Here is a 15,484-nt window from a genome sequence, read left to right as displayed (position 1 = left end):
TGAAAATATTTGCCTATTTGGTGAGGTGTGAAGTCCTCAGCATTTAGTTGTTAGTGCCCTTCTCCCCACTTATGCCATTTCAGTGTCCTCTTTCACAACGGAAGGAATGCAGACTCCCTCTTATATAACTTGATCCTTCTGTTATGGCCTTTGGGAGAACCAACAGGTGACCGGATAGAAGGTCAAGCTGCAAGGTTCGCCTTGTCTTCAGACAGTCTGTCAGAACACTGGATAACAAGAGCATTAAAAGGATTGGTGCCAAAAATACATCGACACCCCTGAGACAACACAAACGCCTGTCTGGAAACGTGTAGAAACAAATAAGTGCACCAGCTGTTTCCTTTGGCTTCTACAGATGAGAGTGAATGTACATAAGGTCCAGGCATGAATTCCTGACATATCTGGTAGTGTGCTGGGAGTTTACTTGATAAAAAACTGGAATTTGTAGGTTGCTTTTGCGGGGTCAACAGCACTGAGCAATGGAGAAAATACTTCTCGAGTCACGACAGGTATGGGTGGGCAGAACAATGCTCTAGCCACGGACGGAAAACCCTGTAATAAAGGCGATTTCATTGGACAGTGTATTTGCGTATATTTTCAAAAACGTGATATGCTTGGACGACGGATCCGTTGCTGCCTGAAAAGTTGAACATTTCTCCACTTTTTGAGGCAGGCCACGGAGCTGACAGAACGGACGGACCCACAATGCATTTTGAGAGCGCCCCATGCAAAGTCAATGAGATCCGTCGACCGACGCATGTAGTGTATGTATGTAGGCCTACACTAATACACAAATGTACATTAATGTAAGGTCAGAGTTGCAATGATCACAGTGAAATCATGCAATTGCTAACCGGTTCACAAAATGAGAAAAATATGTAGATGTATTTATGAGTATTGTAGTTTTCCAGTTTAAGAAATAAAACTATTTATTTACATACTTAAGAATACGTAAATAAAAAAATGCTTTTATATTCCTGATTATTAATATTTATTTCGAACTGTTCACTGTTGACATCAACCTCATGGGTAAAACTGTTTGCCAGACCCACATCTTTTCTCCTCTGTTATCGTTCTTTTGGTGGCATGCTCACGAAAGGCAGACATTCCGGACACGGTTCAGACGCCCAGTGCCTAAAGGGTTCAGACGCCCAGTGCCTCAAGGGTTCAGACGCCCAGTGCCTCAAGGGTTCAGACGCCCAGTGCCTCAAGGGTTCAGACGCCCAGTGCCTCAAGGGTTCAGGTGTGGTATGGAGAAGGAGAAAGGGATGGGGGTGGTAGGGGGAAAGAGAGAAAATTAATCATCTTACTGTCCGGAGGTTGTGGCGTGTAGGGTGTTGGTCGAGTTTTATGGGTTTCATTCTAATGAAGACATGTATTGCAAAAACAATTTGAACTTTTACTTAGGTCACTGGATGGCTTATATGATTAAGTAGATGTAGTATTGAAAAATAAAATATATACTGAGTGAAAGTATAAAAAGTATAAAAGTGATGAATAGCTGAATGGTTTAAGATTGTTAAGTCTTGTCTTACGTACCTTATTTAAGTAGAATCTTTGCCCCTTGCATCAAAAAGCTAGTTATAAGATAGTAATTAGGGATTTCAATCGACCTATTTATAGTAGTGACGGGGCATTGGGGCAGCCTGAACCAGACCTAACAGGGCATGGCTCTATTTAAGCGTACAGATCTCCACAACTTACATTGGAACACTTTTCTTCTTACAAGTCAAGGAGCATAAAAAAACATTAAAAAGGGATAAAGTTATGCTTAAACGATTTGGAGATAGAATTAACTGTATATTTACAGTTACCAAAAGCTAAAGATTCATTAGCCTCACCTAAGGAGTTTTTTTAGGGTTAGGGTTAAATCCATGTGCCGTGTGAGAGCTTCTCCACAGCTAAACTGGGCTCTTAGACAGTGCCAAGGTGCATTAAGGAGATGACACCCAAGACCCAAACAATGTCTGAACTTGAGTAACCGATATGCCTCCCAGGACATTGTTTACACAAGGTTAAGCAATGCTGTGTTGTCGTATTTATAGTTCCTGAAACTCAACCTCTGGGTTTATCAGTTTATTTAATGTCACACAATACGATGAGACTGCAATTAGTAATTAGCCTAATAAACAACGACCATTTTGAAGTGGTAAACTACATGAAATGAAATTACTAAAACATAGATGCACAAAAGTTCAATGTAAACTATTTTCTTTAATATGCATCTTAAAGTCTACAATAAGTCAGTCAAGCAGAAGGTGGTTTAAAATGTCAGAATGACCAGAGATTAAAGGATGCAGCATTTCATCAATCAAGCGACAGCGTGAAACCTCATGACCAAATACAGCAAGTGCTTTCTGCTGAGTTACCCCTTATCCCCCTAGTTATTACTGATCCCTCTATATGAGACCAAGCTGTGAGTGGTGAGAAGTACTGACAGGCCAACTGTCAAGGTGAGAGAGTGTTTTATAAGCTTGAAGAAACCCAGCAGATCACGGAACAATTTAGAGCAAGTCTACCAGCTGCCAGCCCTGTCCCAGAGGGAACAATGGAATGACAAGGATTTAAAGTGCAGCATAAGGCTATTAATAAAACTGATGATTGGTATCCATTGTTAATAACCTAATTGGGTGATCTATTTCGAATCCTCAGACCACTGCCAGCTGTTCTCTAAGAAAACGACTTGATCAATCCTTTAAATGGAACACAACATTGACATGATTTACTGTAAACTGTAGACAAACTTTAGACTTGAATGTTTTTCCACTGTTCTTCGTTCCCAGTGTCAGGAGCCATTAAGGGGGCCGCTGAAAGGATTGGTTCGGCACGGCGGCGGTGTACCTCCTGAGGCAAGAGAGGGAGAGGATCGGGGCCAGAACACCCCCTTTTGCCCTTAAACAGCATTATCTGAGGCTGAGCCCAAGGAAATTGACCTGAAGGGGAAACTGACATAGAGGGATTGTGGTAACGCCATTAGGGTTACGCTCTGTGGGGAGGTGGGGCAAGTCACACTTGATCTCAGCCTCATACTGGTCCCCTAGAGTAGGAGCATCAGTGTAGTGGCCATGCATGAAGCTCTAAAAAGGATTCAGGTTCATGCTTAAGCTAAGGAGTACTTTATTAATCCTGAAAGAAAATGCTTGACACAATTGCTCTGCTCAGATAGAAAATAATACTGATAATACAGAAAATACTACTAATAATATAACAATATCATGACATACAAAGAAGTGGGCAAGAACAGTATGATGTAGGCTCTGAAAGAAATATTTCATACAAATTCACCGTAAATTCAAGCGGGATTATATGTTGGATGTGGTTGAAATATCATGTTCACAAATTATTTGTTGGGTATTCAGCATGGACCTATTAAAGAAAGGACAGCGGATTAAAATGCCGCCCATTCATTCCTATTTTTTATTTATTTAACCTTTATTTAACCAGGAAAGTCCAATTGAGCTTAAAAACCTCTTTTTCGAGGGAGTCCTGGCCAAGAGACAGCAACAAATAACATATGTACACCCACAATATTACACTCACAACATATCGACAGACATTAAAATGATCATGAAAACTGCTCAATGGCGCAGGGCAATACAAGGAGAGATTTGCTTCCGCATCATGGGAGACAGCCACGCCCTTGTGCATGACGTGCCGGATGCAGAAATATTCTGGTTGTCTAGCATTGATAGAATTGTAGCATCATAAGAAAGAGGTCTATCTATACATCCCTCGGCAACTTTAAGTGATAAAAAGCCTAAATAAATCAACGGCATTCATGTTAAGTAAAAGGAAAAACCTTGGACACGAGAAGTTAACTGAGCCGTGCACTGAGACCTCTCGGATGTCGGGCCAAAACAACATTTGTTTCATTACGACTCCTTTCAGCTGCCCATCCCTCCTTTTACTGCAAATAATCAATAAATAAAACGGCTAATAAAACGCTTGAGGTGGCGTTTTGGAAAGAGAAAACTTACAATTTATTAGTACATGCTATAAAGATAATTATGAGCCTTTGATTGATATCCATTCAGTTTTTGCAGAGACCCATTCCTGTTCCCCACTTGTATTGGAGTGAACGGAGATATCTACTTCTGGGTCCCTTGAATCGAGGGACCCGTCCACAGCCCGCTTAAACAGCTGCAATCCCAGGCTTGGCCGCTGAGTACTGGTGGATTGCGGAAGTATGCCTTGTTCCTGTGGGCCTGGTATTCATTCGGGCCTATGATGCATCATGGGACATGGAGTTCAAGTAGATGCAGTGTGAAGAGCTGAGTCTGATGGCACTGAGGGTTTGGGATTTACCTGGGATTTCAGAAATACCTTGGTCACCATTCAAAATCAGCAAAACAGTTGCTCTGCCTCAATTTCAGCTGCTGATAAAATATCAAACGTCATGGGCCTCAGCTGACTTCATAAGGCCCTCTGCTGTCCAAGGGTAAAAGTAAGAGATTAGTTTGTGACAAAGTTGGTATGGTATACATCCCACATCATCAGGTCTAAATGATGTGTAAACATGCCTTTCTTGTAGATATGCAAACATTATTGGCATGTGTGTTGTTTGTATCAACACACATTTCAGTGATGGCTCTCTGCAAGTCAGTCTATGAGAAAACGTTTTTGTGGATGGTCATCAGAATCAATGAGATGCTGGACACCAAGCAGCCCAGGCAATTCTTCATCGGTGTGTTGGACACCGCTGGGTTTGAAATCTTTGACGTAAGCTCTGCACAGTAATGTTTTATGTGTTATGTTGGAAGAAGCACAAACAATAATTGCCTGGGAAATCTGCAACCTCATGTTTGATTTATTCTGGCATATGCATCTGGACCCCCCCCCCCCCCCCCCCGTCCAGCAACAAACAAGATGTCTGCCGCTGATGTGCCACACATTTCGTTTCTCTGATTGGTTGTATGTCTATCGAATTGCACTGGAAAAAGGGTTTTAAGCCGTACTTCATCTGATTATTATTTTGTAATTCAATTCAAATAAACATTTTTTGTTTTATTTTTAAAATAACTTTTTTTTATTTCAAAATACTGTGAAATATAGATATTTTTAATTAGGAGCTCAATTAAGAAATATCCATTTTGACAAATGTAAAATTTTAAGGTTGTGTATTCAACTGATTAATAATTTTGTCATTCAATCCAAATATATATTTTTTTTTTTCTTCCTAAAACACTGTTATATTTGATTAGGAGCTCAATTTAGAAATATTTGTTCAGACAAATGTACAATTTCAAGGTTACGTACAAGCCTGCGCATGCGCATTAAATACAAAGACGCTTACGACTACTGGACCAAACCGCAGTGTTGCCAACTTAGCGATTTTGTCGCTATATTTAGCTACTTTTCAGACCCATTTGGCGACTTTTTTTCAAAACAGCGACAAGTGACAAATCTAGCTTCTTTTTCAGCTGCTATCGGTGACTTTTGGCGACTTTTTGAGGTGAAAGCACTAGCCTTGACCAGAGTGACGATGACTCACTGGTTCTGTGAGCTAGGACAGTCTGTCTGTGTCTGGAGGGAGGTCTGGAGTAGGTCTAACTCTGCCATTTAGATTGTTAATATATATGTTATGTTTAAATGAGAAACAATTGTTTGATTAAATTGTAATCTTTTTGATTGGATAAAACAAATTATTTCTGATAGATATTTCTTAAATGAGAAACAATTGTTGGAGTGAATCAATATTTTTTTGTTTAGGATTTAACATACGATTTAAATGTATTAACTTCATACAAAGAATAGAATTATACTTGGTGCCAAGTTGTATTATTTTGTTTTTATGAACATAGGAAATATTGTTTGAGGCAAGCTATATATTTGTCATTGGCTCAAGTTATGTAATATAGATGTGAACCATTACCCTTGTTTTTTTTAATTGGTTCAACAGAAGGCTTTTTCCAGTGTGCGTCCAGAGGCATTATGGTCGGTGCCCATTGATAACGTCATCGAAAATTAACGTTGATGTATCTGGCCTTTTCCGGAAATGGTAATCAGTTTGTTGATGACAGGCTAACAACATTGGCAGGAAGGATCTGAAAGCGAAAAAGAATCAAGAAGAAGATGGACGGAAGCCTGGCCAACCGCCAGGCTTCTGAAGCCCAGAAACAACCTAGAAAACACCCAGGGACAGCTTAAGGTACTCATAATCCTAATATAGGGATAGCCAGAAATAAATATTGCCATTAGACTAACATGTACTATTTCAGGATGCCCAACTGCACCTTGATGATGCCCTGAGAGGACAAGAAGACATGAGGGAGCAGGTTGCCATGGTGGAGCGCAGGAACAACCTGATGTTGGCTGAGATGGAGGAGCTGAGAGCAGCCCTGGAGCAGACAGAGAGAGGCCGCAAAGTGGCAGAGCAGGAGCTGGTGGACGCCAGTGAGCGTGTGGGACTTCTCCACTCCCAGGTAACAGAGGAGTTCCTTCATGACATCATGGAGGAGCATAATAAAATTAACATAATGTAATCAGTTCTCATTGTGGTTTAGAACACCAGCCTCATCAACACCAAGAAAAAGCTGGAGACCGCCCTTGTCCAGATCCAAGGAGAAGTGGAGGACACGGTTCAAGAAGCCAGAAACGCAGAGGAGAAGGCCAAGAAGGCCATCACTGATGTGAGTTCAGTCATAGTCAAATACATTCATGTTGTGTTGAAGCTCTCAGGTTTCCATCATTGATGAGTGTAAACTCCAACGCCTCCTCTTGATGTTCTGTTAGGCTGCCATGATGGCGGAGGAGATGAAGAAGGAGCAGGACACCAGCTCTCACCTGGAGAGGATGAAGAAGAACCTGGAGCTCACAGTGAAGGACCTGCAGCACCGTCTGGATGAAGCTGAGAGCCTGGCCATGAAGGGAGGCAAGAAGCAGCTCCAGAAACTGGAATCCAGGGTAAATTATTTAAAAACGTTGAATATAATAATATATATATAAATATAATTTTTAGTTCAGGTTCGGTGGCTCAAGGGTGAAGTTGATTCCGAACAAAGACGGGTAGCAGATGCCATTGAAGTTGTTCATTAATATGAACGGAAAGAAGAGGAGCATTTTCAGCTCATTATTGCATTAATGAATGTTCTATTAACGACTGAAAATGATAACAAGAATGTCCCCAGATTGCAGGATCTAGTTACCAAACATTCAGCTCAAAATTAAAGTACAGATATAGCTGTATAACTAAAGGCTAATAGTGAAGGTCACTGTTCAAGTATTACTCTACTGGGTATGCATGAAGTATATAAGTATTAAGTATCTTAATGGCTAATAATAAATCTTTTCGGGACAGTTATAATAATTACTTTTTCATTGCACCAATTGACTAAGAGGAGGAGCAGCTCAACAGCCACCTCTCCAGGTACAGGTTGGTGTTCCAGATCAGCATGAGCCGGACGAGGATCAGGAAGGGGCTCAGAGTCAAGAATCACATGGGACATGGGAGGCCTTTACTTTACGTCATCAAAAAGGCCCTTTCTTTTTAACACAATATAAGATCAATGGTTACACACAAACTCAAAATAAAAAAAATTTGCTTGCTGCTCATTGTAGTTTGGCATATTTGATCAGCCACTACGAGCCAGTTGCACATTGAGCTTTCCCCAAACATGCCGTTTTGGTGTCTGTAGCTTTAATGCAAATGAGGAGGAGTGAGGTGGCTCAAGGAGGAGGGTGGGGGTACCGAGCGTCTGAGCTTTAAAGGTCCCATGGCATGAAAATCTCACTTTATGTGGTTTTCTACCATAAATATGAGTTCCCCTAGCCTGCCTATGGTCCCCCAGTGGCTAAACCTTGTGTTCGGTGTAAAACGAGTACTAGGTGTTCTGATCGCCTTTGAAAAAACGGAGGCTCAAGCGCTGTGATTTGGATTGTGGTCCTTTCAGTACCGCGGGAAGTAGGGGTGCTGGGCCCTGTCTGAGGCCCTGTCTTATCACAGAAAACGATCATTTCTAAAAACTCCGGCCAAAGTGGAGATTTCTGAAAACGCTGGTTATGTGTTGTCGTGTCAACGGGGAGAAACGGGATTTTAGGTTCTGAAGCGTCACATTATGCAACAGGAAATGCTTAACGTCATGTGAGCGCCCGCTGTACCGTATTGGTCCGAATATAAACACAAACCCCATTGTAAGACGACCTATGTTTGGAAAAAGAATTTGAAGACCAGATCTTGTTTTTATAAATAAATAAATTGTATTCATTGAAATAATATACGAAAAATAAAAAGGCATAGAATAAAACACTGCATTGCCACTAAACAGTAGTGCAAAGAGGGCCGTACTGATGTGTACACCAAAGACTATTCCGACACCTCCTCTGCCCCGCTGTGTTCGCTCTGGCTGTGGTCGCTCCGCACTGTTTCGGCCCGAGGCAAAGCGAGTCATCCTCGCTGCTGTCCAAGGCATTTTGAGACGCAGCATTTATTTAATGCTCATATGACCTAGTGCTGAAAAAACGTTATATGAAAAAGTGTGAGGGGAGCGTTTGGTGGATTTTCGACTGTGCGCGCATGCACTGGTGTAATTGAGCTGCGCTGCTATATATCTTTTTTATCAATGTAGCGAGTTGCGAGTCTAGTGCACGCTGAGTTTTTTTTCCAGCACCCCCTGCTGAGAATACGTTCTCGCGGCTATGGGTCCTTTATGTCGTCATAAAGGATATAAGCTCCTCCCCTTTCTCTGCCTTGCCCGCCCAGAGAATTTGGCCCGCCAATGAGACACGACCGTGCGAGTTGCCACACGTGTGTGTGTGTGTGTGTGTGTGTGTGTGTGTGTGTGTGTGTGTGTGTGGTGTGTGTGTGTGTGTGTGTGTGTGTGTGTGTGTGTGTGTGGTGTGTGTGGTGTGTGTGTGTGTGTGTGTGTGTGTGTGTGTGTGTGTGTGCACACACGAAATGCACCACGGCTGCATTTCGGGAACGTCTTCAAATACATGTTTGGGGCCTATTATATCTATATGGATTAAGCATCCTAGCATGCCATGAGACAAAGGCAGAGCAGGATACCTAGTGCTTGTTTTACACCTAACGCCATATCTAGCTACTGGGGGACCATAGGCAGGCTAGGGGAACTCATATTAATGTTAGAAAACCTTATAAAGTGACATTTTCATGCCATGGGACCTTTAAAAAACGCATGACATTGAATTTACAATATGTGAATTAAATGCTACAAGAACAATCACTAATGGCTATTTGACTGTTGAGATATTTTAGGCACAGAAGGATTCACGGATAACGACTGCATGCAATCTGACTTGAATTTGATTGTCTCTAGGCGACCTCAGTATTCAGAATTTGCCATTTGTATGCATTTGGTACCTTCTGAAGAAGTGTTTATCATTACTGAAACATCTGGCAGACAATAAGGCTAGGTCTTATCCGTCTACTGTGTGGAAACAGTTCTATACAATGCACATTTTAAATGTTGCAATGTATGTATGCCATGTAAAAACCTCAGATTTAATATTAAATAAACCCTTTAATTTTAAATTGACTGCAGATCTAGTAGATAGTCGCTGATATTCTGCATCTGTCAAACCATAACAACCCTCTGATGTCATGGTCAAATGAACACAATGTTTGGTTTTTACAACACAATAGAAGGCACTATGCCGTCTCGATGTCAGGGGGCCTCCGTGTTGGCAGCAGAGGGCCAGACAAGCAGGGCTGTTTCGATGGGCGATATTACAAAGCATTCAATAAATACACGTTTGAGACAGTTGGCGTAGCTTGTGGCCGATCATCTTCCCTATTAACTGTGGGAACTCTGTACAGGCCGACATTGGAAGTAAATGTCACCTCACTAGGGGCCCTAATAGTAGGCCCCTAAAGCTCTTGAGTCCTTTGTTACAAGATACTGAAGTTCACGCTTTAATCTTTGCCATCTGTCCAGCTCTATCTCACCGCTGGACAATAGCCTTGTCACGGCCACTGGTCAAGGTGCAGAAGATGGACCGCAATGCAGACACGATATACTTGAACAAAAATATAGTTTTATTTTAAACAGGGGTCGTAGGGAACAGGCTCCAAAGAGCAGGGGCAAAGCAACAGTGGGGGCAAACGAAGGAGCTTGGCTAGTCACTGGGGCACTAAAGTCCAGGGGAACAGAAAACTAGCGGTCTCAACGACCAGAAAAATGTCTAATTCGAAGTCATAAAACGGGAGAGAAGAATGCAACTTACGGGCAAGGGCCAGGGAGAGGGCAAGAGCTATGGCAAGGGGAAGGGCAAGAGCCTGGGGGGGTCCTGGGACGAGCACGGGCTTTCCATCGAGCAGCATGGCTCGGATTGACTGTAGCTTGGCCCGGCTGTAGCTTGGCTGTAGCTTGGCGTGACCTGGCTCCATGAACGAAGATAATTCCGCAGTGGCCGACTGGCCGCCTGCGGCTTAAATATTCTATCCTGTGGCAGATTGTAATCAGCCACAGGTGCGTTGGTAGCACAGGATGCCAAATACCAGGGGCAGAGTGAGGCCATGGAGTGGGCGTGGCTTGGGCACAGTGAAGGCAAGTAGCAGGAGGGAAAACCCGGCTCAGGACCGTGAAGAGTCTGCCCGGACTGTGACGGAGTGTAAATGCTGCTGTGAAGTGTTTTAGTGGATCAGATATTGGGTTTCATTTAAAACCATGTGCTTGAAAGAACCACTTGAATTGTCCATATGATTATTATTTTTTAAACTGTCTTTGAACTGTACACGCACGCACGCACGCACGCACGCACGCACGCACGCACGCACGCACGCGCGCACACACACACACACACACTTCTTTGAAATGTAATCATAATAGAAAGACTTAAAAGTTCTGGGCGTATGCTGTATGGAAGTTTCCTTGTTTATTCACCTTCCTATCGATCTGCAGTTAAGAAGCATTAGTTGGGTCTACTTTTGGTGGCAGGCCATGATGAATGCAATAAGATAGTCTGCTACATCAGTCTTCATTTACTGAGCTTATGGAATGACCTTAGGCCCTGCTGTGATGTGTGTATTCATGTTATATTAAAGATGAAAGCACTGTATTGGCTTACTGTTTAAAACGTCCAAACACAAAACATAAAGTGTCCTAGTCTGCATTGATTATGTGCAACCATCTCATGATTCAGGATACAGAGCTGAAGTGAAAAATATTGCATTTATTCACCAATACCCGATAAAAACAGTTAACGGTTGGCTGACAAAACGTAACAAAGCTTGCCGCAGGCTGCTTTGTATAGTTTGTACAAAATGAGTTGACGTTAGAAACTGGCACAAATAGAGTAAGTTCCTACGATATTGTCAAAAGCAATGTTACAGTAAAACAAACTTTCCTAGTAAATTGAATGGCATGATCAGTTTTAATTTAAACTGCTCAGTGACACCAGCAAACTTTATAAACATTCCAATCATAAAATAGTTCATATATTCTTTTCAATTAGTATACACCTATACTAATTCAAAGGAGACACCAACTGAATACTTGACAACAAAGGTCATCGATTTTCATCGTGCTCTTCTTCAAACTTCTGACAATTACCCTTCACATTTCAAGCCTTGGAATTGGAAAAAATAAATACATATATAATCATAATACCAATAATAATCAGCATAATAGCCATTAATCATATTCAATGTTGTGCCACCTGGAGGGAAGTCCTATTCTAAATAAACGAGTTGTTCGGCAGTAGGTTGCTCTCAATTCTAGACCACCATTATGTGCTTTTACTTGCTGAACAAAGCTAAAAAGCTTTATAAATACTGTAAATCGGGCTTCACTGAAGTCAAACTTTCAAAGTTACTCTTTTGTTACAGTACATCCCTCTAAATCCTAACATCAATCAAAATATCCTTAATGGGCATGACTCGATGTCTCTGCAATACTAAAGAGCTAAATGTGACATTTAAAATAGCTGTCAAATGATACATAAATCTTTAAAGTTCCCAAGGTATCATGCAGGTAAAGTACTACAAAGCAAAATACAACACTGACCTCAACAATATCAATACATTGTAGGCTATGGAATTTCACAAAATTCCTTAATACAATGTACTGTGATGTTCTGTAAATGCATTATCACGTCAAGTAAAGCCTGCAATGACATGAGATGCTTCATTTTTTAAACAATGCTTCACAGACTCCAAATAGCATTGTGCTTTAAAGACTGCTCAGAAAGCAGATCTCACATCCCTTCATGCTTGAGTTCAGCAGCTACATAAACATTCACTCAATCCAGTCCATTGTATGGGAAATACACTTTTCTAACAGGCTTCAACAAAATAAGAATATACAAGTGTGTGTGGCAGTGGGATGAATTACAAACGTACGAAGGGGGACAGTGTGTGTGCTTTGAGTCATGGCTGAACCAGTGTACAGAGAAAAGACAGGTTCTCTAGCTCCAAAAAAGTCTGAAGACATTTTCGACTTTGTTTTATCAAAAGAGAAGACGGAAGCATGTTAAAGAGAGGAGAGAGCAGTTATGAACGGTTATTCCAACGCTGCCATTTTCTAAATGTTTTACTTGTTGTAAATGTACTCCTGTACAAGTTTCCTCTTATTCCTCTGTAATGTGGGAAGCCATATGCGCTGTACCACGGCCTGGTACATACCATGGCATTGTGCATACCCCGCCAGGGTGCAGAGCCCTGGGTAACGGCTCCTGGTAGAGGCCCCGGCCGTGGTACAGCCCCATGCAGGGTTACTGACCACATCCCACATCAGAGAGTGGATGCCATTTGATAGTTGTGCAACGAAGGCACTACTGGGTGAAACACCAGGCTGACGAAAAAACTCAACATTATAGTTCTGCAAATTGTAAAACAAAAAGACGAAACTGTGATTAAAAATGAATGCAAAAAAATATAAAAATAAAAGTTTCACTGTTTACCACACATACATCTAAATGAGCCAGTTCGGATTATGAGGCTTTGTTAGTGGTCTTCTGGTGCTATCAGTTACCACATCTGGGATAACACTGCCTGTCAAAGGTGGTGACAAAGTTCTGTGTCTATTTGTGTCTAAACTTATGTTGCTCTGTAGTTGTTTGTTATCGCTTTTTATTTGCTGTTTCTTAATTATTATAGGGAAATTTCATATTAATCAACTAAAAAAATGTACACTAGCCAATGAGGTTTGACTGAACTCATTCAAATGTACATAACAATGGTCATTGTTAATGTATGTACATTAAAATGTATGCATGTAGATAGATGTTCTATCCCTGTGCAATAGCTATAATATCACAAAAGAGTCAAGATATATCACAAGATGACACCAAAAGCTGGTCATAAGCTACATTCCAAATAAAAAAGCGTACAAGGGCATAACTTCCATTTTGACAAATAGTGTCAAGATACAAGAGACTAAAGCGGTACCATCAATATGCAGCTCATCAGATTACATGTATAAAGTTAGGGTATACATGTATAGGGTTAGGGTTTACATGTATAGAGTTAGGGTATACATGTATAGGGTTAGGGTTTACATGTATAGAGTTAGGGTATACATGTATAGGGTTAGGGTTTACATGTATAGAGTTAGGGTATACATGTATAGGGTTAGGGTTTACATGTATAGAGTTAGGGTATACATGTATAGGGTTAGGGTTTACATGTATAGAGTTAGGGTATACATGTATAGGGTTAGGGTTTACATGTATAGAGTTAGGGTATACATGTATAAGGTTAGGGCTACATGTATAGGAATAGTGTGAGGTTTAGGGTATACATGTATAGGGTTAGGGTATAGATGTTTAGTGATGGGGTATACATGTACGGGGTTAGGGTATACATGTACGATGTTACGGTACACATGTACAGAGTTAGGCAAGGTATAGGGTATACATGTTTAGGGTATACATGTCAGGGTTATGGTATACCTGTCAGGGTAAGGGTATACATGTTAGGGTGAGGGTATACATGTTTAGGGTATACATGTTAGGGCTATTGTATACATGTACATGGTTAGGGAAGGTATAGGGTTAGGGTTATGGAATACAATTAGAGAAAATCTGGCCACATATATATGGGCTGATCTTTTTTTTTCCTATCAAATTAATAACACTGTAAATTAATAAATAAATCATTAATTGATGTTCACCAAGGTATCACAACAATTAAAACATCTGGATAAGAATAGCGTTATTGCACTGTTTAAAAGCGACTACATGCAAAGTTTTGTATCATATTGTTTTAGGCAATCAATTCAACATGTAGATCTGCATGTCACAAAAATAATGAGCACAATATCTTTATATTTCGCTCTCATTCACATCATTCCTTAAAGCCTGCTTATTTAACACATGGAAGCACTTCTAGAAGATACCAAATATAAGTGGAAGCAATTAAAAGACATGGACTAAAACCATTCTGATAAATGTGAAATCCATTCATCAGAGGAATGTATCTTGGTGTTCATTGGAAACAGAGCTGAGGCGTGGCTTGGTTCGGCGTCATACACAGTATGACCCTGTAAGATTCTAGCAGAGCTGGAGTAAAAACAGGTAAACATGACGCAGACGGGAATTGGTCAAAGTTCTCGAGGACAACAGACCTCAGGATCAAATCTGAAGAAATCAATAGTATCCGAAGTAATCAAACAAATCAGAAGAAATCAATGATACTTTTCTGAGTAAACTGAAGGAGGAGAATGATTCCGAGAGAAGACTGCAGGGAGAGACCGTGACCACACTCAGACGTGTTCTCCTGTAACACAAATTCAAAGGAACCGTCATCATCCAACAAGAGAGACAAACATTTTCTCAACAGTCAACACCTTCAGATTTTAATTTCTATCATAGTTATCTGGATTGATGCCCTAATCCAGATCTAACATGCCCGTGGATAATAGTGAGCTGTGTCTGATTCACCTCAGTTCCCCAAGTACAATATTAGTGATGGAACTTCTTTTAACAGCTAATGCGGCACCTAACTAATTCAGTGTGCGCACAACAACACAGTGTAATGCACAGTAGGATCTCTTACTACTGATGAACAGCGTGGTGTTTGACCTATGCACAGCTTACACCATCACCCCCCTGCAGCCAGCCAGAGGTCGGGCTACACCCATCTCACTCTAACCACGATCCTTAAATCAGGCTGCTATGAGAGGGACCCATACTATGATAGGTTCTTACCTGTTCAGGTGTTTATAACAGACCCATACTATGATAGGGTCTTACCTTCTCAGGTGTTTATAACAGACCCATACTATGATAGGGTCTTACCTTCTCAGGTGTTTATAACAGACCCATACTATGATAGGGTCTAACCTGTTCAGGTGTTTATAAGAGACCCATACTATGATAGGGTCTTACCTTCTCAGGTGTTTATAACAGACCCATACTATGATAGGGTCTTACCTTCTCAGGTGTTTATAACAGACCCATACTATGATAGGGTCTTACCTGTTCAGGTGTTTATAACAGACCCATACTATGATAGGGTCTTACCTTCTCAGGTTTTTATAACAGACCCATACTATGATAGGGGTTTACCTTTTCAGGTGTTTATAAC

At 41.1% G+C, this 15,484-nt stretch overlaps 1 protein-coding gene and 1 pseudogene across 2 annotated transcripts in view; one reads left to right on the top strand and one right to left on the bottom strand.

The window, feature by feature from the left end:
- The first annotated feature begins 1,086 nt into the window (after positions 1-1,086).
- LOC115546538 (myosin heavy chain, skeletal muscle-like) lies at positions 1,087-7,201 on the top strand (annotated as a pseudogene).
- A 3,909-nt stretch (positions 7,202-11,110) lies between these two features.
- The window catches only part of cacna2d2b (calcium channel, voltage-dependent, alpha 2/delta subunit 2b), a 57,679-nt gene continuing 53,305 nt past the window's right edge, over positions 11,111-15,484 (bottom strand). For both annotated transcript variants that reach the window (XM_030349078.1, XM_030349022.1), the window contains one exon: positions 11,111-14,674. In XM_030349078.1, the coding sequence (XP_030204938.1) occupies positions 14,573-14,674 (102 nt within the window). In that variant the 3' untranslated portion in view covers positions 11,111-14,572. The remainder of the gene's footprint in view (positions 14,675-15,484) is intronic.

This window comes from Gadus morhua, chromosome 1, assembly GCF_902167405.1.
Source record: "Gadus morhua chromosome 1, gadMor3.0, whole genome shotgun sequence".
NCBI classification, from domain to species: Eukaryota; Metazoa; Chordata; class Actinopteri; order Gadiformes; family Gadidae; genus Gadus; species Gadus morhua.
The sequence above is the reverse complement of the archived record's forward strand: the minus strand, read 5'-3'. Positions and strand labels throughout refer to the sequence as shown.